A 25,980-nucleotide genomic window follows, 5' to 3' on the forward strand; every position below is an offset into this window, starting at 1 on the left:
TTGTTTCAGTGAAAACAAGAATGCAGATTCTATAAAGGGAAAGAGACAATTAAGAAGATACTATTTCAAGTTGGAAGAACTCATCAGAATGAGGTCTGTCTGTCTAGACAGTCCATTGCAAATCCTGATGTGCTCTTCCTTGCATGGCATCTCCACTGCAAGCTTAGTTAGGAGTTGGGGAAGACAGACATATGAGAAGAAGCATTAACATGATTCTAAAAATAAATTTCAAAAAGTCAACGAAATTTGTCTCAGAGCATGTTAAGACTGTATAACAGACAGAGGATTCTTCTTTTCTTGTCCAAAACTATGAGTTAAAGAGTAGACAGGGAAAGGCTGCTCCTTAAGGAGTCATCAAGTTCCCACACTGAAAATATTTTAGTTCCAGGTTTAGAAACTGATCATACCTGCTGAGTGTGTTGGGTAGGCTGAGAAGGTACCGATGCACTACTTGAAGTAGACTGGCCTTGCACTTGTGTCTGGAGGGGAAAAAAAGAATCAGCTTAAAAAAACATATGGTTTCTGCAACAGGCAGTTAAAATCATTTCTGCCTGGAACGAGCTGGTTGTAATAGGTTTCTAGCTGTTCTTTTTGGACAAGTAGTTCATTTGGCCAAATTCCACTATGAAAACCAGAACAAAGTAGTGCCATCTGGAAAAGTACCAAACTCCATTTTAAGTCTTCCAAGACAAACAAAGTCTTTGCAACCCAGATGCCCCTCGATTTGAGACAGATCAGCCTACCATCTTCTTCCTCCACTGATGATGTGTTAAGATCAGGATGCCTTGGTAGGTATAATAACTGGAAATAGAGGCATTAAAGTTTACCTTTTCGTGTGTTCTGAACACAGTTGGAGGGGAGGGGATAAAAGAAGGCTAGAAGAAAAAACTGTTTAAAAAAAAAATCAACGATATACAGACTTCTAGACCAATAACAAAGTACTCAATACATGTATGTATCATTTGTTCTTTTTGAGAGGCATGTCAAAATCCAAGCCAAAAGTCATTTCCAAACTCACTACCAGCCAAGAATTAGATTTGGAAGAATCTGGAGGCCCACATTCTAGCTGAGACAGAATTTTGAATGAATAAGCAACAACAAAAAATGGCTGAGTGGCATACAAATGAATGTGAAAGATGCAGAGGAAAATGGAATGGATTTTCACCGCTGTTTTTGTGAGTGACCTTTTTGATCAGATTCTGGAGACAATTAGAGACCTCCAGATAAGTTCCCTAAGCACACACCGCTTTGGTGAACTGCCTTTGTAAGAAACATCTGGTGCATAGGTATATCAGGAATATCTACTAAAATGTCTTAATTCTCTGTATATTTAGCTTGCAGAAGCTTATTGGGAAAAAAGTTTATTAAAATCACATTATTTTAATTATAAAGATTTGGGGGGAAAGATGGCTGCCATTGAAAAAAGCCTTTTTTTTCTTTGCAGTTTTAGAAGCTTTTTGAGGCCCTTATTGGCTACAATATAAATATAATCTATAACCCATTGCGATAATATCTTTTTATTGACTCAGCTTGTGTCTTTTAGATTCTGATCTTTAGTGAATTAGATAAGAGCTCCTGGAACTTATATTCTGTAAAACAATCTGGATTCCTTATTATGTTTTCCAGGTGTATTTTTCATCTTCTGAAGTTCAGCAAGTTGTTTATGGAGAAACAATCTCAAAGTAATTTCAAACTGCTTGCACAGAAGCTTCACTCCACAAGTTCTCCTACAGCACAGAAGTTACTATCTATTACGCTAGTGATTAAGCTGTTTCAGCTTTAACAAAACACCTTTATATCCCATACAGAAAGGCTTAAGTACTTAGCTCTAGATCTTACCAAAAAAAACATAAACATTCTCCTCTTTCATCCAGAGGAATCACAAAATTGCTAATACCACAATAACTGAAGCGTCAGAGTCCTCAATTCCAAGAACACCAGAAGGAACAAGAGAGAAGCTTACTTAAAGTAAATCTTCTCTTTTCACCACAAAAAGAATAATCTCGTGAAAAGTTTCAGAATACAAGCACAGACACAATACACATACTCCTCACATCCATGGTGTACAAACACATTACTGAAGGACATTACACTCACTACTGCAAGGACATTTACCATATATTGATAAAACACACACCTCCAGCTATGCTTCAGGTCTCAAATTTTGCTTTTTCAAAAGGACACCACGTTCTAGGCTTATAAGGAAGCAAAACCTACAGTAGCAGTCATTTGTGCCACTAGTTTACTACTCTGCTTGTTTCCTTTTTTTAGTGATCCTGCAAATGCACTTCCAAATCCATGTACATGTAATATATACTGCGCTCCATTCCATTTTCTCCCCACTTCCTTCCCCCAAGCCTACGAAAATCTTTCACAGCTTTCAACAATCAGCAGATTAATTCTTTTCATGCTGTTGTCCACTGTAATATTGTCCATACAAATGCTCAACTCCAGATAACACATTGTCATCAAACAACTGAAGAGCAGAAACAAAATACAAAGCAAATTTTACTATCAGTACTGACTCAAACTGCATAGAAGATGCATTTCATTAAACCCATTGGTTAACAGCCAGTTTGGTACTACAGCTATCTCCTTCCAAAACAGTAACTGGAACAAAAAACACTGACCACTCGTTACCCTTAACACAGAAGCCCTACCAGTATTTCACCCGAAGCTGAACACGGACTGAGGGGTTGCTGATGCCTCATTATTTAATAGCAACCTGTTCAGCTAAAGAAATCCTAGCACACCACTGACTTCTTGTAAAGGCACCCCCAATGAATGCTAAAATTTGAACCACATGGAGCAAGCGTATGAGCAAGGCTCCCCTTTAAGTGCAAAGTATGACTTATAAAAAGCAAAGAAATTCTGGAAGGGTTTGCTCCTGTAACCTGAGGATAGAGTGCAGGTGGTCCTGATGAAAGCGAGGTGGACAAGGCCTGCTGAGTCGAGGCTCCCTGTTGGAAGCAGATGAAGAGCTGCGACTCTTGCAACACCTTCTGAGGCAGCTGAACAATGGGCAATGAGAAGTCTGAACCAAAAGCAGAAGATGAGCCCCCTGTAGGGGGAGGAGACTGGAAATCGCCAGTGTCAGAGGAAGTCATCTGTGAGGAATCACTGGAGTATTCTGGGCTTCCTTCTGGCCAGCTCCGCCTGGCAGAGCCCCCTCCGGGACCTGCTAACTCAGGACCAAGATAGTTATACTGCTCCTCTGTCACAGGCTGAAGCCGACCGTGCAACCCTACACCTTGAGTGGATTCCTCTTGACTGGTCTCCATAGAGCCCCGGCGACTTCGGTAGACCCGTTGGGTTAAAATCGCCCCGTCTGCTGGAGCAGAACTCGGTGTGTGCACATGGAACTCAAAGACACAGCTCGTTCTGCCATCCCCGCTGTGCGAGAGCACAGCTGGGGCCGAGTGCGGAACAAATACCTGATGGAACGTCATCTGAGCAGGGTCTGCACTCAGAGGAGCTGAAACACTGGACAATGGAGAAAGGGGACTCATCCCAGAATCCAGCCTCAGGTTCTGAACATGTCTTGCCAGGAATGCTTGCCCCGACTGATAGTCAAACCCAGAGCTTTGTGGAGGACCACCTTGCACATGCTTTGACTCAGGGACCTGCTTCAAATGTTGTTCAGTCACGTGAGAGTTATAAGCTACTTGATCATACTGCTCGGATACCTGTGATGGATAGTGCATGCCCACCAAATATACAGCTTCTGGATGCATTCTGTAGTGAGCATCCTCTGGAGGCGTTGGTCCAGATCTATAGTCACTGTGTACAGGAGCTGGCTCAAACACAGGATTAACTTGCACATGCAGAGGCTCTCCAGCGACTCTATGAGCTGTTGTGCCCAGCATAACCAGTGCCTCTGGTGTCCAGTTGGTGGGACTACCACCAGGTGGAACTAAACTCTGGCCAGTCTTCAGCAATGGCTGGAAGTGGCAAGTTTGGGCTTCCAAAAATGAAGTGCTCTTGCGCCGCTGAGCGACTGCCACCTTCGGCGGGCAGACAGGTGGTGGTGAGAAAGACACCGGCCGTTCATGAACGGTTGGGAAAAATATCTGTGAATCTGGGAACGTTGGTGTTCCCCCACGCGGATGCTGAGGCTGTATCGACATGAACAAGACAAGTAATTCATACATTAAAAGTGAAGCACATTAACATGCACAGTTCACTAGGCAGTTCTGTGAAGTAACTTTATAGAATGGCTACTCAATTCATGGTCAAAAACATACAATACTTAGGAAACTTAGATGAGTTGTAAATATCCATTAAATACATCCATGGCAGGCATAGCTACAAATGGAAACATTTGCTTGTGTTAAAGCTGCTTTTCCAGTCCAAATCCAATCATCCACTAAAAACTAGCTTTGCTCATGACAATGGAATGAGATTTATTGTCATGGGCTATCCGTTGTGGTCATTGCTTGAAATCCAATATAACTCCTGACATTGCTGCCATATGGGCATATAAAAATTTGGAGTTTGATAGCAGCAACAGTGCAGAGCCTTTAGTTTGCATTTAGAAGACAAAGATGACATGAAATCTTAGTATTATCTAATGTAAAAAACACGGTGCTAGTGTCCTGTCAGTAGTGTTCTCTGTATGATATCCAGAGAGCTAAAGACAGACCTTTTATGAGGTAAGATTGAACCATTCCAGCCTACAGCTGAAAAAAAGAAAAAAATCCACTATAAAACTGCATGGTCTTTGGATTCTACCAAATTCAAACATCTCTTTTGATCACTTTGATCCATTTGCATCAGACTTTTTCATATAAGATATCATCAGTCATTGAAAAAAAACAACTTTTTCCTGGACAATATGACACTCACGGGTTTAATAACAGTAAAGTCCTCAAGCAACTCCACTCCATATGATGTGCTATTACAGGTTAGACTTATGTTAGTCAACACAACACAGGGAAAATTTCATTGGAGAGAGTTCTGTATAAGAACACTAAACAATTTAGCAATGCTGCCTTTTTTCATCTTTGCCTACAGTATACTGAGAGAAGGCATTATCAACCCTAAAGGAAAAAAAAATTGTTAAACTCAGCAGCAAATATATTATCTTTAATACAGGTGCTACTTAAAACTTTTTCAAATTGCCATTTCCACATTGTTCTGTTTCTTTTCCCCTCCCATCTTACAGAAAAGCAGCAGCAAATTTCCATATTGACCAATACTAACAAGACAGTCCCTACTCTTGTACTGCTAAAGAATTCTTCCTATGCTTTTAAAATTAGTTCCATATACTTCAACTACAAACGAAAGTTTTCCAGAGCTTATTTTATGTAAATTAAAGCCCCAAACTGAAAACAGACTACCTCCTATCCTGCAAGCTATATTGCATCTGACCTTTTGAAACACATGGGGGTTTTTATGGCTTCTCTCCATCATGCACCAGCCAAAGTGTCAACTCCAATTAAAACTTAAAGAAAAGTCCTCAAAAGTATTAATATTCTGAATTTCTACTATCACTACACTACCTCAGCAAACCAAAGTTTCTAGAATAACCAGCCACAGCAACTAAGCTTTAAAAGCTGTCTGGTTTGTGCAAGGCTTAACTAACATTGAATGCCTGCTTAGAAGTTTGAAAATAAACAGTCTTCTGACATCAGGGGATAAGAACTAGTCTTCTCTTTACCTTCTGTGGTACAGCTGAATAATTTCCATTTATTTTTACTATCCTATCCTAAAATACAAAATAAAATGTTATCAGTGTTTGACCATTGAAGTGTACCACTTCTCAAGAAAACAAAACAAAACAATAATCTAGCAGCACAGTAATTAGGAATGAAAAATTAACTTTTCATTTTTTCATTTAAAAATGCCCGAAGCCCAGGATGTATTTAATGATAACTTATCTTACTGTGCCAGGAGGCAAATGGCAACACATACAGGACTGACAGAGAGGGAGGGCAGGCTGGAGCGTCGATGCTTGCGTGGAGAGGCAGAGTGCATGGGCAGGACACTTTCCAGGGCTTTAGAAAGCTTTTCTGCAAAGGTTTCTTCAGGGACAGTCCGAAGGTAGAAAGGAGAAAGAGGTGCAGACAGCGCTGGTGGTGGGGTGCAAGGAGCACTGAGAGGGATGCAGGACATAGAGGGAAGAGCAGGAAGGTGGGGGACACAAACTGACATGCTACGACCACGTTGAAGCTAAAGGAGGGAAACAAAAGTTAAGAATTGAACACTTAAAAAAATAAAAACAAAACTAGCAAAAACTCTAATGAGATAGAAAAGAAATGCAGACACACAATGATAGGCCCAATACTGACTACTATGTGTGCAAGAAGATATGAGAATGCTGAATGAATGCCAACATACACCAGGAACAGGATATGCACCCCTAGGAGGGCTCAAGTTTGCCTTAGGTTACTGAACAAGGAGGAAAGTTTCCTAGCACCCTCACAAGAGGCATGTGGAAGGCAGAAAAGACAAAAGAATGTTTTCTCTGGAGCCATCAGTGTGGTCCATACTGTGTATTCACTCCATTTGGGAGTTTGACAAATCAAAAAGCCCTTAAAGTTACTGATGAGCTTTCGTTTGTTCTTAGTTTAGCGAGTGGATGTGTTTGTACTTATCACCTCACCAGTCTCCCTGCTTGGGCACCTCCCTGAATTAAGTGAACTGTTTACAGTTGGCTTCTTCATTAACTAAGATGTTACCATAAAAGCTTTAACATTACATATTCTACAGCAAAAGTTGTGGAAAAAGTTGTTTTAAAATGTGGAAAATTTAGGAAAAATTAGTCTCAGACTAGCATTTTCCAGACAGTGGGCCAATAAAAGCACCAAGATTTTGTAATATTGCCACAATCCAGAAGGCCACAGGGTCAAAATCCAACCAACCTGGAAGAATCAGAATTAGACTTTTGACTATTTGTTTTTAGTGTTTTTTGTTTTTTTTTTTAGGGTGAGTGGATAGGTTATGTTTTAAAGAGACAGCCTTCAACTGCAAGATCTCCTCTAATTATATGTGCTCCTCCTATGGATGTAATTTCTTAAGGTAATTGAAATCAAATACACAACTCCAACAAAAAAAAGTCAAGATCTCTAGTGGAGATCTGATTTTAAGTATTTCTGATAAAAGAAATATTGCTAGACTGCTCAAGATTTTGGAACAGAGGCATAAGGAACCTCAAGGAATTAAATATTTTACCCTTGTTACCTGTTCCAGGTCAGTACTAGTTATACATGTAATTCCTGACTGATTTATCTAGCCTGTTCAGAAACCTCTCCAGTGATGGTGTCTACAGTATGTCTTCGCTGGTTAGAAAAAAAACCTTTCCCAAACAATAATTCCTTGCTCCTATTTAAGCTTTTGTTGTTGTTGTTGTTGTATCTGACAACAGTGTTGTGACCTGATTAGCCTCTTCTTGTGTTATGGAAGCCTTTACGGCATTCTCTCTCCTCAAGCTCATCTTCCATGGACTCAACTCAACTCCTTCAGTCTTCTCACACAAACCCTGTTTTCTGTGTTCCTAGCTGTTTTGTTTTTGTTTTTTTGTCACTCTCCTCTGAATTCTCTCCCAGTTTACCCTCAACTTTCTTCATCAGGCAGGGTGTCCGGAATAGACTTACCAAAGGCCAAGAGCAACAGAACTACTTCACATAACATGATGTTTGCCTTTTTCACAACAGCATGATGTTTTTGACCATGTCCAGCTTGTGGTCCAATATAATCCCTGACTTTTTTTTTTTTTGGCAGAATTGCTGCCTAGTTGGTTGTTGCTCATCCTGTACTTCTGTAGCAGATTACTCCTGTTTAGGCATGAACCTTGCTCTTGTCCTGATTGAACTGCATTCTACTTCTTTTTAGGATTATTTCTCCAGTTGTCAATATCATTTTGACTTGTCATCCTGTCTTCCCAACAAACTGTTAGTAGTTCTTGCAGTGTTCTACTCCGTTCTGTCAACCTTCTGGTACCGTGGTCGTCACCATAGAGCATGAGCACATTTTAGGAGTGAACTAAGCAGCTTGACTTTATATCTGTTATGTGCTTGTTTTCCCATCCCTCTCAAAAGATCATGGTCTTTCAAGCTGGAAGCTAGCCATCCCAAGGCAGTGAAATGGCTTCTGGTCCAAGACATGCTCGCACACCAAAATATGTCTTATCCAGAGCAAGAGCTTATTTAGAGGGCTTGAAAACTCATTTGCTCAGGGACTAGCAGTACCACACAGCTTCAGGCTCTGACTGAAACCAGGATGTTTTCCAAAAAGATAGGACCACTGATGATTCTATAATGGAGTCCGCAAGCACAAGTACCAAAAAAGTGAGGACCCTCAAGTCTAAAGTATCGCATCATCTCCCTGCATGGCATTACCACATAATAACATAATGTCACTGCCTCAGGTTTTGATTTAAAAAAAAAAAAAAAAAAAAAAAAAAAAAAAGACAAGGGAACCACTGAAGACAATGTAACAGTAGCAGAAGTTCTACTCCAGAGTCGGAATAGACTTCTGCATGGTCTCATACTCTTACCTAAAACATACCAAGGAAAAAACATACCAAAATAAAAGGGCAACACAAATGAACATAGTAGGAAAAGTATTTGTGCCCAGTGCAGACTTTCCAGGGTAAAGGAATATGCATGGCAACTGATGAGCAAATCAACGCAAGCTAGAAATAAAATTGGGAACAAGGGCATGGGGTCTTTTCAGTCTGGAGTTCTCACATGCAGCATTCTATAACAGTTAAAAAGATCTTACCTTCAGAATCTGTAATAAAGTCTCACGGAACACACATAGCAATTTCATATTTAAACAGCAGCTTAAATTGTTCTAGCCCCTCCTTCAAATCAAAGTAACAGCTTAACTTTAGCCCCAGTAACTTCATATACACACAACACACCTTCCCAAGTGAGATTTAATGCTTATTTCCATAGTCTTGTACTAAGAATGTTATTTACATCCATTAAAATCTCAACCCAAAAGCTTTTCTTTTTAAGAAAAAGCTTTACTTTCAAGACAAATATACCCTTGTATTTTAACTAGACTCGGTCACCTTATAAAAACAGGCCACTAATTGCTCCCATACAGAATTTGTATTGCATGCAAACCAAAATATACATGGAAGATTGCCTGACAGACCTTCCTCTCACCTTTAAAAAGAAGGAAAAAATCACAACCAAGTAATTCCATGCATTTGCAATACTGTAAGTTCTGGCTTACCACTGCAGGTGGCTGATATCCTCCATGCTGTTGTGACTGCACTTGGCCAACTGAAGCTGCGTACCCCTGGACTGCAGCTGTTGAGATTGGCTGGTCGTGTTGGGAACCATAAGACACAGTCTGTTGACTGCTCACGCAAGATTCAGTATAAACAGATGACCCTTGGCCACTGTCAACTGTCCCATCAGCTGCAGAAATTAAAAATAAAAATCCACATTTCAATAACTGCAGTCTTGTTTCGTAACTTGAATGTATTATAATAGAATACTAGATTGCATTTGTTTCATGTCACATAGACTTTATAAGCATTTTACCTCTGCTAAAAGTTATGCTGGTAGAAAAACTGAGGTATATTTTTCCTTTCTCAGTATAGTAATTCCTTACCAGTATGCCTTCACTTAACCTCTGAAAATCAGTAATTTCAGGAGTTCTTTGGAAAGATACTTAAAAGTAAATTATGCTCCCTATTAAAAGCTGAACTAGAAATGAAAACTTAAATTCCATCCATCATGAATGATCTTTCTGTTTTGTTTTATTATTTTTACTTATTTTTATATAGAAGCATAAAACAGGTTAGGTGTGCTGGCTGGTAGATGCACCTGAAGTAGGCATAATAGAGAACTTAAAATCTCTACTTCCTTAGGGCAGATAGCAATTTGCTAATTTCATCACTCTAACATGGAGCTTATCTAACTTTATTATTCAGGTAGTTATTCAAATGTTGGGATGCCGGACAACACTCCCAACTTTACCTCATCTGTTCACGTTAAGTATGTGGAATAGGAAATTAAACTTTAAAAAAAAAAAAAAAAAAGTTCTGATCTGAACTGCTTGCAACAATCTAATTATCACCTTAAACAAAAGTTAGTGACAATTCGTAGAGTTGTTTCTAATATAACTGCACTGGTGCAAAACTATGCAACCTTCTGCACAACAATATATTGCCCCTGCAGGAGGGCAGCAAGAACTAGAACATACGTTCATACTTCAGGTGCCTGAGTTTGTTTAGTTTATTAACTTATAACAAAGGAAAATTATTTTGTGTTAAGACTGAACTGCAATTTGCACTGTTGACTTGGCTCAGCTAAGGCACACGAATGCATCGTCTTTTGATGTACATTCCAGTGGCCTTATTTTCTTCAGCAGACAGCAACATCGTAGATTAATTAGTGCTATATCCACCAGAAGTTCAAAACTCTCTAAGGGTGGGGGAAATAGTGTAAGTGCAAGCGTTCCTAAATAAACCAACTGACACACTTACAAAGAATAGATATACTGGGTTGCTGGAACTGCAGTTGTTGGTGTTGATCAGCTTCTGGTTCTTCAGGCTCCACTTGTGTAGAAACTGATGCTGAAGTAGTGGGGACAGGAGTAGTACCACTGACAGATACAGGATGCTTTGACCCTGCATGGGAAGCACTTGAGGGTTGCTGTTGCTCCGGCTGCTGCTTCTGACTACCTTCTTCCTGAAGCTTCTTCTCCTGTTCTTCTCGCACCAACTGACGCTGTTCTCGCTTTCGCTTAATCAAAGATACCCTGTCCTTGATAGCTTTCGCCATTGTCTTGTGATCCCCTTCACAGACATAGCCAGATTCCACCTGAAGGAGGATATATTCACAGAATTCAGACTGTCATAGACAGCCACTGTTGCAGCACTACAACATAAGCTATCACTCTCTTGCACTAACTTCTCAGTCACAAACTTCTGAAGTAGTTTTATTTCTAGGCATTAATGGTAAATGCAGAGGCTGATGGGCAATATTTCACTGTCAGAGAATGTCAATACCTTCAATGTTTTGCAAGACCACCACCACTTACCATTTCCTGTGCTACATCCTCTGGGACATCTCTCTCCAAGTCAAAGGAAAACTCTATCGCCTCATTATCTTTATATTTGCCCTTAAGTTTTTTGATGTCTTCAATTCGCAGCCAGAGTTTAATGGCAATTTTTTCTCCATCATCTTCCTCTGCTAGTTCTACCCGTACTCCAGTCTCTTCTTGGAAGAAAGCATGATTCAAAAGGTCCTTAATAGCATACCTAGCGCATTGGGAAAGAATGTAGAAAGCACTCAGTTATTAGGTTTTCATAAATTATTAAGGAATGTCCCTGCCTGGTGATCCACTAAATTTATTGTCTACATTTCATGTTTCCTCCCATTAATCCTCCCATTAACTTGACAGCTTATCATCCAGATTTCTATATAAAATCATGATAGAGAAATAAAGTACAGATGCAGGAAAAAGTCACACATCGGTCAGCAGAAATGCCCACAGATTTTACGTCAACAAAACTGAATAGGCGATGTGTTAACTAAAGAAGAAACAGTTTGGCTTTACTGAAGATTAAGATCTAACACAACCCACAGTCCCCAAATCAAATCAGTAATCACGAAGCATATATTTCAGTCTATTTCATGGTATTGTCAGAAGTCTCATCTAGCTAATTCACCACTAGCTAAGCACTACATGATTTCTTTCATATTCTGTACTATCTTGAACCACTTCGACTTGTATTGTTTGGCACAAATACCTTTGTCCAGAAGGTACCAAAGGTCAATTATGTTCTTATATACACAGAGTAACAGCAGTAGTCAAAAAGCTAATTGTTTAAGCTAAATGGCAAGAAAGAAGTGACATGCAGCCACAAAATTAACTCAGAATGGAAAAAAAAAAAAAAAAGATAATTATTTTAAACAGCTTTTAAGCTGTTGTTTTATGAATAGAAATTAAAAATACACAGCAACACCATCAGATGGAAAACTTCAAGAATGAATAGAATGAAATTAATCTACATCCATAAACTGACAAAACAGGCTCCAAACGCAATAGTGGGAAGCTATAGAAGGACAGAAGGCTGAGGCATTCTTAAACTCAACACTCAGTAAGCAACAACTATGTAAATGCAGAAAGTGAAACAAAATCCATCAAATAAGCCATTAGAGCAGCTACAGGTTTTCTGTAACGCTACAAGCTAATTACTTCAAGTAGATGTCATCTTGCAGAAAAACTGAATGAAAGTGAGCAGCAAGAACTTATAAAATAAAGAGCCCTCGAAATAACCAGCTATAAATACCTACAGAATCGAAGGGACAACAACAAAAAAAACAACACAGGACTATGGACTGATGAACCAACCAAATAAACCCATTATTACCTGGTAATGTGGAAAGACTGTCATACACTATTTTACTGATGAGGTCAAAGCTTTACAGCAACAGTAGAATTTGAGTAAAACAACTTGGGTGGTTACCATAGCTTTTGCACTTTTTCTGGCACTAAGGCTGTAAAGCAAGTGTTAAATAAGAACCTACCAGAGAATAGATCCTGCAGAAGTAAAAATAGCTTCCTAACTTTCATCAGACCCCAACAACTAACTGTATCTGGTATTAACACAGTTACAGAGTCAACGGTAATACCTCTATCTGGACTAGAAAGAAAACTTACCTTTCGCCTTTGTTTTGCCGAATGCATCCCTCAATAATCTCCTTCACTTCAGGGATTGCTACTTTATCAAAGCTGGCTGGCTTGACACCCTGGAACATACAAGTAACAACAGAAAAACTGAAAGGCCCACTTGATTTAACTTTCAATTGTGCAAAAGTTCACATACAAACCAACTATTTTTATTCATCAGGTAACTGGCCCAACTTGCCCACTAGTGGAAATTACCATGAAATCTGCCCCCAGTCTTACCATTCATCTGTTTGCTAGTGAGTTTTTCAAACATGGATTTTTTTTCCCCATTTCTTAATTAGACCTCCATTACAGTAGGAATTGGCAGTTAGGTGCCAAGGTATGTTAAGCATACCATTTAGTTTCTACAGAAGGCACGATGGTTAGAGGAGCATACAGACACTAGACCGGGAATGGAAATGTTTCCTACATAACACTAATGCACAAACCCACATGATTAACTTAACAGTCTTCAAAGGATTCTGCTGCTTCCCAGAATGTTTCCAACATGCCATTATATGAACTAATTTTGGCAGAGTGATTTTAGGGGAAGAACATTAGCCCAGAATGATCTGACTGAATCATTAAATAACTTGGTCGGTGTTTAAAAAATAAAAAAAAAGACTTTCTTGTATCTTAGCTCTTCCTGGATCTACTAATCTCCAACCACACCCTTGCACGATTACTGCTGAACTCCGGAAAGTTAACAATATGCACCTTTCCAATTGCTCTTCAACAACACATGACAATTTCTCCAATACATGTTAAAGCCATTGGGGACAGAGGGAAACAAAATTTAACTTCAGTCAACTACTTATTTCAGTCAAGTAAATAAACCATAAGATATGCTCAGTTGGGTATCCTGCAAGCACTGCAGGCACAGAAAGCCAAACTCCATCATTTAATCATGTTCAAAAGCTCTATTTCAGGAGGTCAGTTGTCCAAAACAGCAAAATTTGGCACTCAATTTTACTTGATTCAGCCTTTAGCTTCAAATTCTGTATTTTAGGACACAAGAGAGGGTGGAGCCATCTTGTTTAAATGCTGTTATTTGAAGTGCCCAAACTTTCAAACCAAACAATCCTGAAATCAGTACAACTTGGCACACATTACTACGTGTTACAAGCCTTCAGTTCCTACCTACCACCTACACAGGACACATCTGACGCCATGTCACTGGCGAATTGCAACTAAACAATTGAAAAACCACAGATAAAGTGCAGATACACATGAAGCAGTAATACAAGCAGCATGATCTGTGTCCTAAGAAGGCAGTATTTCTCTCAGTGTACCATTAGATACCCCTCTCACCATTCCTCTATTGTCAGTAGCAAGGAAGGCTTGAAATGGAAAGGGTCAAGTCTCCGAACCAGAGCCTTTGCAACTGCAGACCGTCATTTAAGGGAACATGGACTTAATATTATAGTAATTTTCATCTATATTCAGATACTGTTTTTCTTCATAATTTTCACCTATGTTCAGATACCGTTTTTCTTGGCCAAGCATTGCATTACATTGAATTCAATATGCTCACTACCTAAGATACTCTCTACCACACTCTTCCAGGAGAGGGCACAGTGGACTTTAACAGATGCAAATGCAAGACTGGAGGTGCACAACCACCCAGTCATTCAGTGAACAGTAGCATTTGTCTTTATGTTGTACAAAGGTGTTGTGATCACATCTGGAATTTAAAAGAAAGGACAAGAACTACAGAAAGACACAGATCTTTCACTTAATAAAAACTTCCTGTTAGAACAGCATTCTGGATTTTCTATTTCTTTGGTCTAAGATTTGTTCCTATGAAATTTTAGCAATTGAGATTCACAGAACTGAGGAGTATATTGTGACAAGAGTAAGCCCTGAAACACAGCCTGTCAGTGAACATTAATTTAATTCTTAAAAGCTTCAGTGAACATAAAACTTCTGAAGATCAGTGCCTCAGCTGGTAAGACACCAGAGCAAAGTTTGCACAAGTAAATTTTAATATTGTAACCAGGTCACATCGTAAGTCTCCAGCTACATGTCACAGAGCAAAGCACTCTAAGAGATTCATAAAACTTGTTTTTGCATTTACTACTTGCATTTATCTCTGCTCATACAGCAATGATGGGTCACACAGACATCACCCTTAACCGTGGCCAAGCTTAAAATGGTCCCAGCAGCTCACGTTCATAAATGTACAAGATAGATCTTTCTATATAGAATAAAATGCTCACCAACGTGCATATATATGCAGGCATAGTCTGTGCAATAGTTATTTGTGTGCTTGTTGAATAGATTTATATCTAAATTTGCCAGAGAAGTCGCCTAAAATTTACCACATTCAATACTTCTAAATAGCTCAAGTTCCAGCCATACCAGCAGCCCACACGTACGTTCATTTATACTGTGGCAGTAAAAGGAAGGTGTCGGATCTGTGCCATGATCTCATGTCAGAAAAACTGAAAACTAAGATGAATACAAGACAACTGGTACAACAATGTTATTAACGTAAAGAAACCAGAATGTGAGCCGTCTTGTTGCCCGTTTGACTACAAGCGCTGCTCTTGCACAATGCCAGGGTGGAAAGAAAAATAAATAAAATCTGTGATTCAGTCTGATACTATGTGCATCTCTATCCTGAGAAGTTAAATACTTGTGCAAAGTGTTTGGGACCTTCCATAGAGGCCAGTTTGGATTATTCCAATTTGTGAGTTCCAAACCAGTAGTTCAGTTAAGAAGAAAACCCCTCCAAGATTCTTCCAGCACACCTTCCACATTCCTAACTGTTACTCAGAAAATCTGGGAGACCTTCAGACTAGGGCCTAAAACCAATGCAGGACTAGGTATTCAAGCACCTTTCTTAGCTTCTTCCCCAGAATTGCTTAACTCTAGCGCTGGCCAAGCATCCCTTATGCTAAAGTTTAGGCTATTTAAGCAGCATCACCCTTAAAAAAAAAATTCCCCTCCAAGTGTTGCAAATGTCAGACTACTTCACATAGCAAGACAGAAGATAATATTAATGATAATTAATACATCAACACAGAGTTGCTTTTACACCTTCATCACACCATCACAGAGAAACCAAAGGGGAGCCCTACAATGCAAATAACCTTGATGTGTCCTTAAAAGCTGAGGAGCTGGGCAGCCAAGCATACTCTCACTAGATTCCAAAGGCACAGGCGCTCAAGTACATACTAAGCAACTCAGTGCTCCTGGTTTTAACACTTCACACTTACTGCAAGACTGTCACGTTCTTACATGCTTCTCCTCATTCTCTTCCCAGTCTCCAAACTGCTTAGAAAAAACACATAATCCAATTGTTTTTTAATCTATTTGTCCCACTAATCAGAGCTAAATACCCAAATCCTACTAGCTTTTTTTTTTTTGTCTTAATAATTTGCTAAGGAAATGAAAGGAAGAGCTCTTGGAAAGGAAAATAAAAGCGTAAGCAGGTAAAACAGGCACACATAAAATCAAACATTTTCCCAAGCTATTATCTACAACAGCATGAACTGGCACTGGTGCTGAAGGCAGCAGCCTCCTGCTCTCCACTGCCCATTTCCACATCCATGTCATTTCCCCACTCTTGCTGGCACAAACCTTTATACAGCTGCATAATGAACCAGATCACAGCACTTATCAGACTTGAAACAAACTCGGCCAGGTTCACTACATCGTGGCACGAGCTCTGAGGCTTACAAAAGGAGAACTAGGGCTATAGCTAACAAGGGCAGAATCGCTTCCCTTGAAAGCAGTGCAAACTTCAAGGAAACTCACTAATTTTTACATTTTGTAAAATGTAAAAACCTTTACATTTAAACCTTTAAAATATGGGCACGTATGTAAAGAAGCACAAGGTGCAACTGATGCAAAGTTGGGTATTTACTAACACTTATCTTAGTCTTAATTTTAAGCACAGGAAATTTCACGTTTCACTTAACTTAGACATGATAAATTTTGTGATTTTTATCAGATTTTAATCCGGTAAAAAAATTGAATTCCAAAATTGTAACATCCACATTTGTATAGTTATATGATTCGCTAAAAGCAAGTTCTATAACTCTAAAAAATTCCGTATTTTCAAAATATTTTAAGCACAAGAACTCCTCTTCGCAATTTTTGCCTAGAAACATGGTATTTTGCATCAGTGCTCACCAAATAACTGAATCAGTGGTTTAACATCTCACTGTAATTCAAAAGATACTGAAAATATTGTAAGAGAATATACAATCAATGCTGTATTACTTATTATACCAAAAAAAATGAAGAAAAAGCATCATGTACCGTCAGCAATCCTAATTATATAAAAAAATGAAAATAGCAACACAGCTTGGAAATAGCAGGAGCAACAAGTGTTCTAGCTTTGCTGTTCAGGATTTTAACGTACATTAGGAAGTTGCAGAAAAAGTATCATCGAGTTTAAAAGCTGAGGAGCGATTCCATGCAAAGCAGTTCAGACTTGTTGAGAATTCGGATCCACCACCCCCCAAGTCCTTCACTGCAGCTACACACAATTCTTCTGGAGCTGACACTCTCACCTACCTCTTTAGCGCAATCCTTGTGAGAACAGCAACAACAGTGGGAATTAACAATTACAAACACGGGACAGATCTCTCTTTTTGTAAAATCCATCAGGAAAAAGAGATGCACACACCAAAGAGTTAGCTGGCTGTTAATTTCCGAAGGGAATCCGTTAGGCTGTGGACTTAACGCACAGCGGAGGGAAAGCAGACATCAAAGTTAGAAGGAAGCATTGTTTTCTGTTTGATACCCCTTGTACTTTTCCAAGTCCAGTACATGAGGCTGCAGAGGTTCAAGCTCAATATCTGCTTTTGCCACTCAAATTCTGAATGGAAAGAATGAATATAAGCAAGAGGTAAGCTTCTCCTTTCCTGCCTGCCCAGCTAGCTGCGAGGAGGAGGAAGAGGAGGCAGCACAGGGAGCCTTTACTTCCTGCATGTCCCCGCCTCCCCGCTTGGCTGTTCTCCTATTCTCCACCCAAGTTTTCTACCATAGTTTAAGGCTGCAGGAGGAACATCACCCAGCTCCACGCTGGCTGTGGCAGAAGTACACTTGGGAATGGATCAGTCAGTATGTTGCTCTGACCCAAGCTTGCTGGCACTTATTTTGTGCTAGGAGGGAAGGCAGCTGCTGTTTCTCCTCTTCTTTCCATGGAGCTACATAAGTGTACTTCCCAATTTAATCCCAAAAGAACATAAACTTGCACTAGGATAACATAGGATAGCCCATCTCCCTCTTCCCTAACAGTTACATCTGCTACCAGTGCTACCATCACCTGCTCTTCTTTTACTAGGTTCTTAACGTAAGGGAATAGGTATTTAAGGAGATTCTCAAACTGCCGGACAAATTTAGAAGGCTGTGTTGTTGCTTGTTTTACATCACGTGCATGAATATAATCTGGAGTTATATTTCCCAACGCCTTTTGCTGTATTCCAAACCCAACATGAAGTCTGTTGTTTTTTTCTTCCCCTGGTATCTCGTTTCAAACAGCAATTGCAGAGCTTGCTTTCTAATAAAGTGAGTTGTTCACAGCTTCCAGGCTTTTTTTGGAAGGACAAAAGCAGCAATGGTAAGAAAGCTCACATGCACAGCTTTAAAGTGCAAAGTGAACAAACACATTTTGATAGCTAGTAGGGATCATTTAAAACTCAATATAGTAACAGTTTATCAAGAGCGCTTCTCAACCCACAAAACGGCAGACTCAGTTCCCCAAGTATACCAAAATTATACCAATATTGTTATACCACAAACACCAACGTTGCAAAGCAACACCTTCTGATCCTTCACTGGGCGTTTCAGAAATCCCCTTCACCAGCTGCAGTGAAAGTTTAGAGCTATCAAGGGAAAAGAGGCCCTCAAAGATACTGCTATGTTGCGTGGCCTTCCAACTGCTTAGCTCTTACACCCTCGCATCAACTATTGATTATCACCTCAGTTTTAACGGTGCTTACTGGTATCTTCAATAAAGCACGTCAGAATTTCACTTGACAGTGTTTATGATCTGTTTGTCACTGTTACAGTGGCACTCAAACCCAATGACAGCGGGTTTTGTGCAGTCAAAGCCAATCTACTTCCTAGGAACAGCACCAAACATTCAACACATTAAATTAAGGCTGCACTTCTCTGGGGTGCACCGCGTGAGATGTGAAGAATATTTGAAGCCTTTCAGCTTTTAGTATGCACACAGCGTACCTGTCCCAGTCTAACCATGATGTTTGCTTGGCTCTTTGCAGAAGTACTTTAACTGCAGAGCTTGAGAGGAATTCTACCGTAACTGATTAATCTTCTCAAACAAAATGTTCAAACTCTGCAGTCCAGAGGCTAATAGAATCAGTAGCAAAGTCAAATCTCAAAAACAAAGTAATTAAAAGTCTCTATATTTTCTTTTTAGCGAAGTTGGTACCATGCTAGTTTGAGCCAGATCCAGGCTGCCACAACCCATTAATTCAAGGAAACTTGACAGAGCATATGATTCCAGTGGAAAACAAGCCAGGGATCCTACCTCCTTCCCATAGTCTCACAGAAGCCCTTGGGCAACAGTATATATAGCATTTAAATTACTTTAACCCTATGATCTTCTAAAGGTCACCACTGGCTATTAGTTACTCACCCAGCCCTCAAAACCTACAAGTTTAACTATTTCACCCCCTTCTCCACCTCTAATCCCTCATCCCAATTCTGTTCTATCATCTAGAAACAATCTTTCAGATTTCTTTCCTTATCTCACAGAGTATATTTGTATCATAATTCTCATCCCAGTTCAATTGAATACCTGCGTATCTATGACGAAAAGACCTCATTTAGCATTTACTCAGTTCAGAAGAGATACAGGTTGCCTACAGAAGCTGCATTAAAAAGAACGAGATACAGTAGAGTTCAGAATAAAATTGAAACGATGCAGCACATTTAATGGAAATGAAAATTGAGCTTCTCTGATTTCAGTATTTCCATAGTAATTAATTCTGGACAATTGATAATTCTGTCAGGAATGAAATCGGTAAATCCTGCAGAATAAGCTCTGCACAAGATCAATATCCTAACAGAGTAAACAGTAGTACTGCAGTACAAGCAACAGAAGCCGATGAAGGCTTTCGATGAGCCAGTCAGCTCACAAACCTCTACTTAGACCATTGTCTTGGGACAATTTTGCCCTGTTCTGAAGAGAAGTAATGACTGCACATTTTGAACCTGATACCTTTTGAATTTGCCTAATCTACCAGCAGCCAGACCAGAATTCCCCTCAACTATTTAAGAAAGCTCTACACCACTAAAATAGCTCAACCAGTGTCTTCAGTCTGCAGAGGCTGGAGATACGACATTCACCCCCCTCTCCCCTCATCGTACTGGCATGCAAGTAATCTAAGTCCCATGATTCTTAAATTTCTCCAAATCAGCAGTCTTCAGACTTGCAACAGATAACCGTGTATGTCCAGATTTCATGCTCAGTTACGAAGGCAGTGGAGGCAACGCTGTATTTATACAGGCCTGCTTGCCACAACCTGACTGATCAGTTTGGGAACTGTTTTCTCCTCAGTGTACCAAGTACTCTCAAACAATTTGAGATGTTAATAAAAACAAAAGGCTCGTCATATTTAATAGCAAAAACATCCCATGCATACATGATTGAAGCTGTTATATGCACAAGATACATTTCCAATATAACCATTCTACCCACACTGAGTGTTATTCTTTGAGTTGTGAGGTTGCGTAAGAGCAGCGTCTAGTTATTTGTATGATCATCTTTGGTAAAAAGAATAAATACATATTCCTTGTCTGAATAGCTATAACGTCTTGCTGTCATCTCCACATCCATATTCTACAACTTATCTCCAAGCCCACAAGCTGCAGGACAATTACACTGTCTCCTTATCCAACTGCTCTGCCAGCACCTCTATACTGTACATTTTACTTACAGCCAGAGAATTTAGTGTTAAAAGCCTTACAATTCCACATACTTAAAATCCATCCTATCAGCAAATCTAATTTAAGAAGCTGAACTAGTACTAGTCTTAACTCTTTAGAGAAATCCCTGGTTGTGTTCCTTTCCAGCATTCACAAGTAAAAGCTTGTAACAAGGTAAAAACCACTGTATTTGTGATAATATTGAACTGTAATTTAGACTATGCGCTACTGCTAGATATACTTCATGCCTTACAATTACCACATTGACTAGTTACCTAGCCCAGCACACAAGGCTTTTTGATTTTTCTTAAATATGCAAGTTCTCACATCAGAGCCTCCAGGTAAGTACAAACATCAACCTATTTCAAAAGTTTTAAGAAACTGGAGCTCTTACAACTGGTTGAACGGAAAGCTTTAGTTAAGAAGCAGATGAACTGATCACAGCACCTCTCGTAGCTGCAGCATCCCTTTCCAATGAACAGAAGAAATCACAATCTCTAGAATAGGAAATTTAGTAATCAAAAGGCAAAACACAATTCCTTAGTGTACAGTTGTCAAACCATTATGATATGGCTGTGTGAAATGGTGAAAAGGGCCTTGTTTAGAAACACACACGATAAGGATACAAGTTCTTCCAAAATGACAGTGACAGCACAAGCAGACTGAGAACAAACTTGGCAGTTTTTATTCTTCCACAAGAGTACAAAGGTAAGATCAGCTTAATTTATCACACAGTTGTTAAACTTGACACTTAGAAGCAGGAGTACTGCCTTTGTTATCTGAACAAGAACATGCAATGGTGCACATCTTGAGCTAGCTAAATGAGCTGTCGTTTTGCTGGGATTTTAGCTTGGAAACGGCTTTCAAAAAAAAAAAATGGGGGCATGCCTAGACACACATCTCAGTGCTATAAATATAGAAATACCACAGTGACACAATATCAGAAACAAAAATGTCTTTCTTCTATTTTCAGTATGGAAAATATATTTTTGAAAAATCAAATTATATTAGTTGCATTCTCTGCTTTAATTAGCTATCATTCTGACAGAAAAACATCATGTAGCACTCAGTTTAAAATTTAAGTACAGCAATAATAATTCTAAAGCCACAGATAAGGTCCAGTGGACTTGGAATTGAATTAAAAAGAACAATCCAACATTGAATCTTTTCCATGGGGCATAAAACCATATTCACTGCCAGAACTACTGCTTAGAAGATAACTACTAAAAGGCCTAGGATAATGTTGCAAACTCCAAAAATAGTGCACAATTCAGACAATGCTCCAAAAGTCACTATCTCACTATCTCTTTTATTTTCTGACTTACTAGAATAGGAGCGAGGGACTTCTATTTGTGTACCAAAAGACTCAGTTTCAGAGGAGGATCCTAGGAAGTATAACTCTCTGCTACTCAGAGAATTATGATGGTAATAGGTGGTAAGGTAGAAACATCTCTGAAAGGTGTTTACCTTCAAAAGGCACAAGCTCGGTGTTAGGAAGCAGCAAAACACCTTCACTGGAGGGAGAAGCAAGTCTTTTTCCCCTTTAGCATAAAAACATTACGCACAACAAGCAATGAATTTTCTCATAGACGCTTTCAAGCTTGGTGTTTCTCTCATCAAAATTAGTGTAGGCAGGAAGACCAGGGAAGAGATCATCCCCTTGTACACAGCACTGGTGACACTGCACCTTGAATACTGTGTTCAGTCTTGGGCCCCCTCACTACAGGAAGGATAGCGCGTTGCTCGAGCACGTACAGAGAAGAGCACTGAAATGTCTGAGCCCCCCAGAACTGGGGATGTTCAGTCTAGAGAAGAGGAGACTGAGGGGAGACCTCACTGCTCCCTACAACTACCTGAAAGGAGGCTGTAACAAGGAGGGTGTCTGTCTCTCTTTGCAGGTGAGAAGTGATAGGATGCAAGGAAATGGCCTCAAGTTGCACCAGGGAAGATTAAAATTGGACGTAGGAAGAATTTCTTCACAGAGAGGGTGGTCAGGCATTGTTATGGACTGCCCAAAGAAGTGGACACATCACCATCGCTGGAGGTATTTGAGACGTGAATGTGGCACTAAAGGATGTGTTTTAGTGATGGGACAGCAGGTCAGGTTGATAGGTGGACTTGATGATCTTGAAGGTCTTTTCCAACCTAGACGATTCTATTATTCTCTACTTTTGAGAATAAACTACCTGCAAATTTTCATTCAATTTTGGTAGCCTTCACTGTTCTAATATGGGAACAAAACAGAATCACAGAATCACAGAATTTCTAGGTTGGAAGAGACCTCAAGGTCATCGAGTCCAACCTCCAACCTAACGCTAACAGCCCTCCACTAAACCATATCCCTAAGCTCTACATCTAAACGTCTTTTGAAGACTTCCAGGGATGGTGACTCCACCACTTTCCTGGGCAGCCTGTTCCAATGAAAAAACAAAGCATTCAAATAGGCATATATGCTCACATGTTATTGTCTGTTCTGGGAACAGCTCGGGGTAATTTTTAGAGACCTATATAGGGTTTCCATACAATTTTAGCGGAGTTCTGGCCTATGAATCACATAACATCTCAAAATAACTTCTTTTGTTTTGTTTTTAAGCTCATTGCCGCTGTGAGCTTCTGCAAGACTAAAACTTTCCTGAAGTCAACCCATTTCTACCCCAGTGCAACTATAGCAGCACAGTTGTTCGGACAAGAAATAGAAGCCCATCCATTGTTAACATCAGTACTTTAGACTAGTGGCACTATGTTGACAAAAAAACTATCAGTCTCCCCATGGAAATCCCGAGTTTGCGACTTCAGTGATTCATTAATGGTTCTTGTAACACTGCAAAGCCAGGCACTTTCAAATACTGACCACTTCTCTGTTCTTAAGAAAAGAGTCACCTTCCCATCTTCTGGTAAATTAAATTAACCACAGTTAATGTAACAGCTATATAAATGTCTGTACAGGACAATTTTAGATATTAGCATCACAATTTGACAAGGCCAGATCCTTTAGAGATACTGAAGTGTGTTGGTTTTGTGGTTGTTGTTTTTGTTCTTGTTTTTATATATATACACATTGTTTACTCAATATACCATGGGCTAATGTAGGCTTATAAAAACACATATAAGAAGTCTGCAGTATAACCAAATTTTTGAATTCCACATTGAAAAAAATGTATTAATCTTCATTTTCTGCACCTCAGCTGATAGCCTTCCCCCATTTTAGTTCCTGATCATTTTAAAATCATACATAATTTAAAATTAAGGCAGATCCCAAGCTCAGCAGAGATCAAAATAAGAAAAATCCCCTTTCACTTGAACTAAATTTGTTTTAAAATACCGATATGGACATAACAGTTTTAGTTGTAATCTAGGCACTTTTGATGCTAAATACGACAAATGCCTCTTAAGACAAACCCATAAAAGTGATCTACTTTTAGAAAGGAATTCAGCTGAATGAGTCTTTTTCCTTCCAACTTCATATATCTACCCCAGTTTTGTAAACTGTGTAGCATGTTACATCACAGTGTTCTAGCTGTTTCCTGTTGTTTCTTACTTAGATTGTTGTTTTTTCTCTAAAAAGAGGGACTTAACTAAGACAAAACTTAAGATATTATTAATGCTTTGAGACCTAGTATTCCTATTTTGTCCCCCTTCCATTTGTAAGGCTATGTATTTCTGAACTGATGAGTCAGTGACTGTACTTCCACTCAGGAAGATTCCTCACTCTTAAAGAAGTGCTGTTTAAAATGCTTGCAACTGAGCTGAATGGCTACAGAAGACGAGCAGCAGAAGCTTACATACTCTTTAATCACAGAATCGTATCACACAACAGCTCTTGTTGGAAGGAACCTTAAAGATCATCCAGTTCCAAAGCCCTGCCATGGACAGGGACACCTTCCACTATATCATGTTGCTCAAAGCCCCATCCAACCTGGCCTTGAACACCTCCCTCTACGTGCTGGCCACTACTCTGTGGATGCACCCAGGATATGGGTGGCCTCCTGGGCTGCAAGCGCACACTGCTGGCTCATGCTGAGCTTTTGATCCACCAGAATCCCCAACTCCTTCTCTGCAGGGCTGCTCTCAATGAGTTCTCCCAATCTTGCACAATCTTCTCTTGTACAGGTTGTCTAGACCCAGGTGCACCTTGCACTTGGCCTTGTGAACCTCATTAAACTCACATGGGCCCACTTTCTAGCTTGTCCAAGTCCCTTTGGCTGGCATCCCTCCCTTCTGTTGTATCAACTGCACCACTCAGCTTGGTGTCCTCTGCAGACTTGCTGAGGTGCACTTGATCCCACCATTTGTGTTGTTGATAAAGATACTGAACAGTACTGGCCCCAGGATGGACGTCTGAAGGGCGTCACTGGCCATCCAGACACATTTAATTCCATTTAGTGTGATACAGAGGAATTACACCTGGTGTGCTTTTTTTTTTGTTTTCCATTTGATACTTAAGTGCCTGAATTTTCTTCCTTCAGTCAACACAATTACAACAATTTTCCCTTTCTTACTATGTCTCCTGTGCTTGGTTGAAGGCTCAGGGATTTTCAGTATGTGCTTTAACAAAAGACTACTTGCTTTATTTGAGGGTTCCCTTTCCCTGCTTTTCCAATGTTCCTTACCAATGCTTTTTGCCTGAGAACTTGGTAGGAAGGGTGTCTCTGTGTATATGAATGAGGCTAAGAAACCAAGTTATTCAAGGTAAAGGAACAGAGCTCTATGTACACTTAACAAATCTCAAATTCCTTCTAGAAAGTAAAATAGGATATTCATCAATATTCATTAGACAAGTAAAACTAATCACAAGTCTAAAGGTTAAACATTTATATTTGCTGCCTAGGATTCTTAAGGGAACAAAAAAGAAGACAGAGGTAGGATGACTTGACCACTTCATCTCTAAGGAAAATAAAGAATTTAGTTGATTAAGTTAGGCAATTATGATGTCTAACTTTTAAGTCACTAAAGAAGAAATTAATTTAATCTCAATTGACCAAACTGCAGCAATTCATAAGTGACTGGTTTCTAGCCAAGACAATGACCTTCACTCTAACCAGTAAGCTTCAGTTCCCACAAGCTAGGGAAATTACAGCTTTTCAAACCAGTTAGACACTGCCTGGTCTGGTTACTCATTATGTACCTTGTTCCCTCAGGCCTTTTTTAAGCTCAGTACAACAGAGATGAAAAAAAGCTGTGCCCATTCTGTGGAACATTTCAGTACAGAACATTTTGTGTTTTGCTTTGTTTTCTTAAGTCAAAATGCAAAATGTTTTTTTTTTTCTCATCCTAAGGCTCAGAAGGCAGATATTTATTTAGAGAAGAGACTGGACTTTTGATGAAGGCAAGGACGAGTATAAAACTTCACTTTGTCCAACTAAGCATGAAGAAAATTAAGTACAGAGAACAACACTAACGGGAAAATTTAAAAGGTAAGTTTATATAACGGGA

General features: G+C 39.5%; 2 protein-coding genes across 10 annotated transcripts in view; both read right to left on the reverse strand.

Annotated features, from left to right (window-relative positions):
* Positions 1–25,980, reverse strand: part of LOC311214108 (serine/threonine-protein kinase WNK1-like) — a 105,098-nt gene that overhangs the window by 33,214 nt on the left and 45,904 nt on the right. For all 9 annotated transcript variants that reach the window (XM_084294548.1, XM_084294545.1, XM_084294547.1 and 6 more), the window contains 5 exons: positions 12,631–12,719; positions 11,005–11,224; positions 10,448–10,784; positions 9,187–9,374; positions 408–479 (listed from right to left, as the gene is read on the reverse strand). In XM_084294548.1, the coding sequence (XP_084150674.1) occupies positions 408–479; positions 9,187–9,374; positions 10,448–10,784; positions 11,005–11,224; positions 12,631–12,719 (906 nt within the window). The remainder of the gene's footprint in view (positions 1–407; positions 480–9,186; positions 9,375–10,447; positions 10,785–11,004; positions 11,225–12,630; positions 12,720–25,980) is intronic.
* Positions 2,745–4,127, reverse strand: LOC311219976 (uncharacterized protein; the record flags this gene model as incomplete). The annotated part of the gene is made up of 1 exon (XM_084303331.1): positions 2,745–4,127. The coding sequence occupies one exon, from the start codon at positions 4,125–4,127 to the stop codon at positions 2,745–2,747; it is 1,383 nt and encodes a 460-aa protein (XP_084159457.1).

This window comes from Netta rufina (assembly GCF_964035555.1).
Source record: "Netta rufina genome assembly, chromosome: 1".
Taxonomy (NCBI): domain Eukaryota; kingdom Metazoa; phylum Chordata; class Aves; order Anseriformes; family Anatidae; genus Netta; species Netta rufina.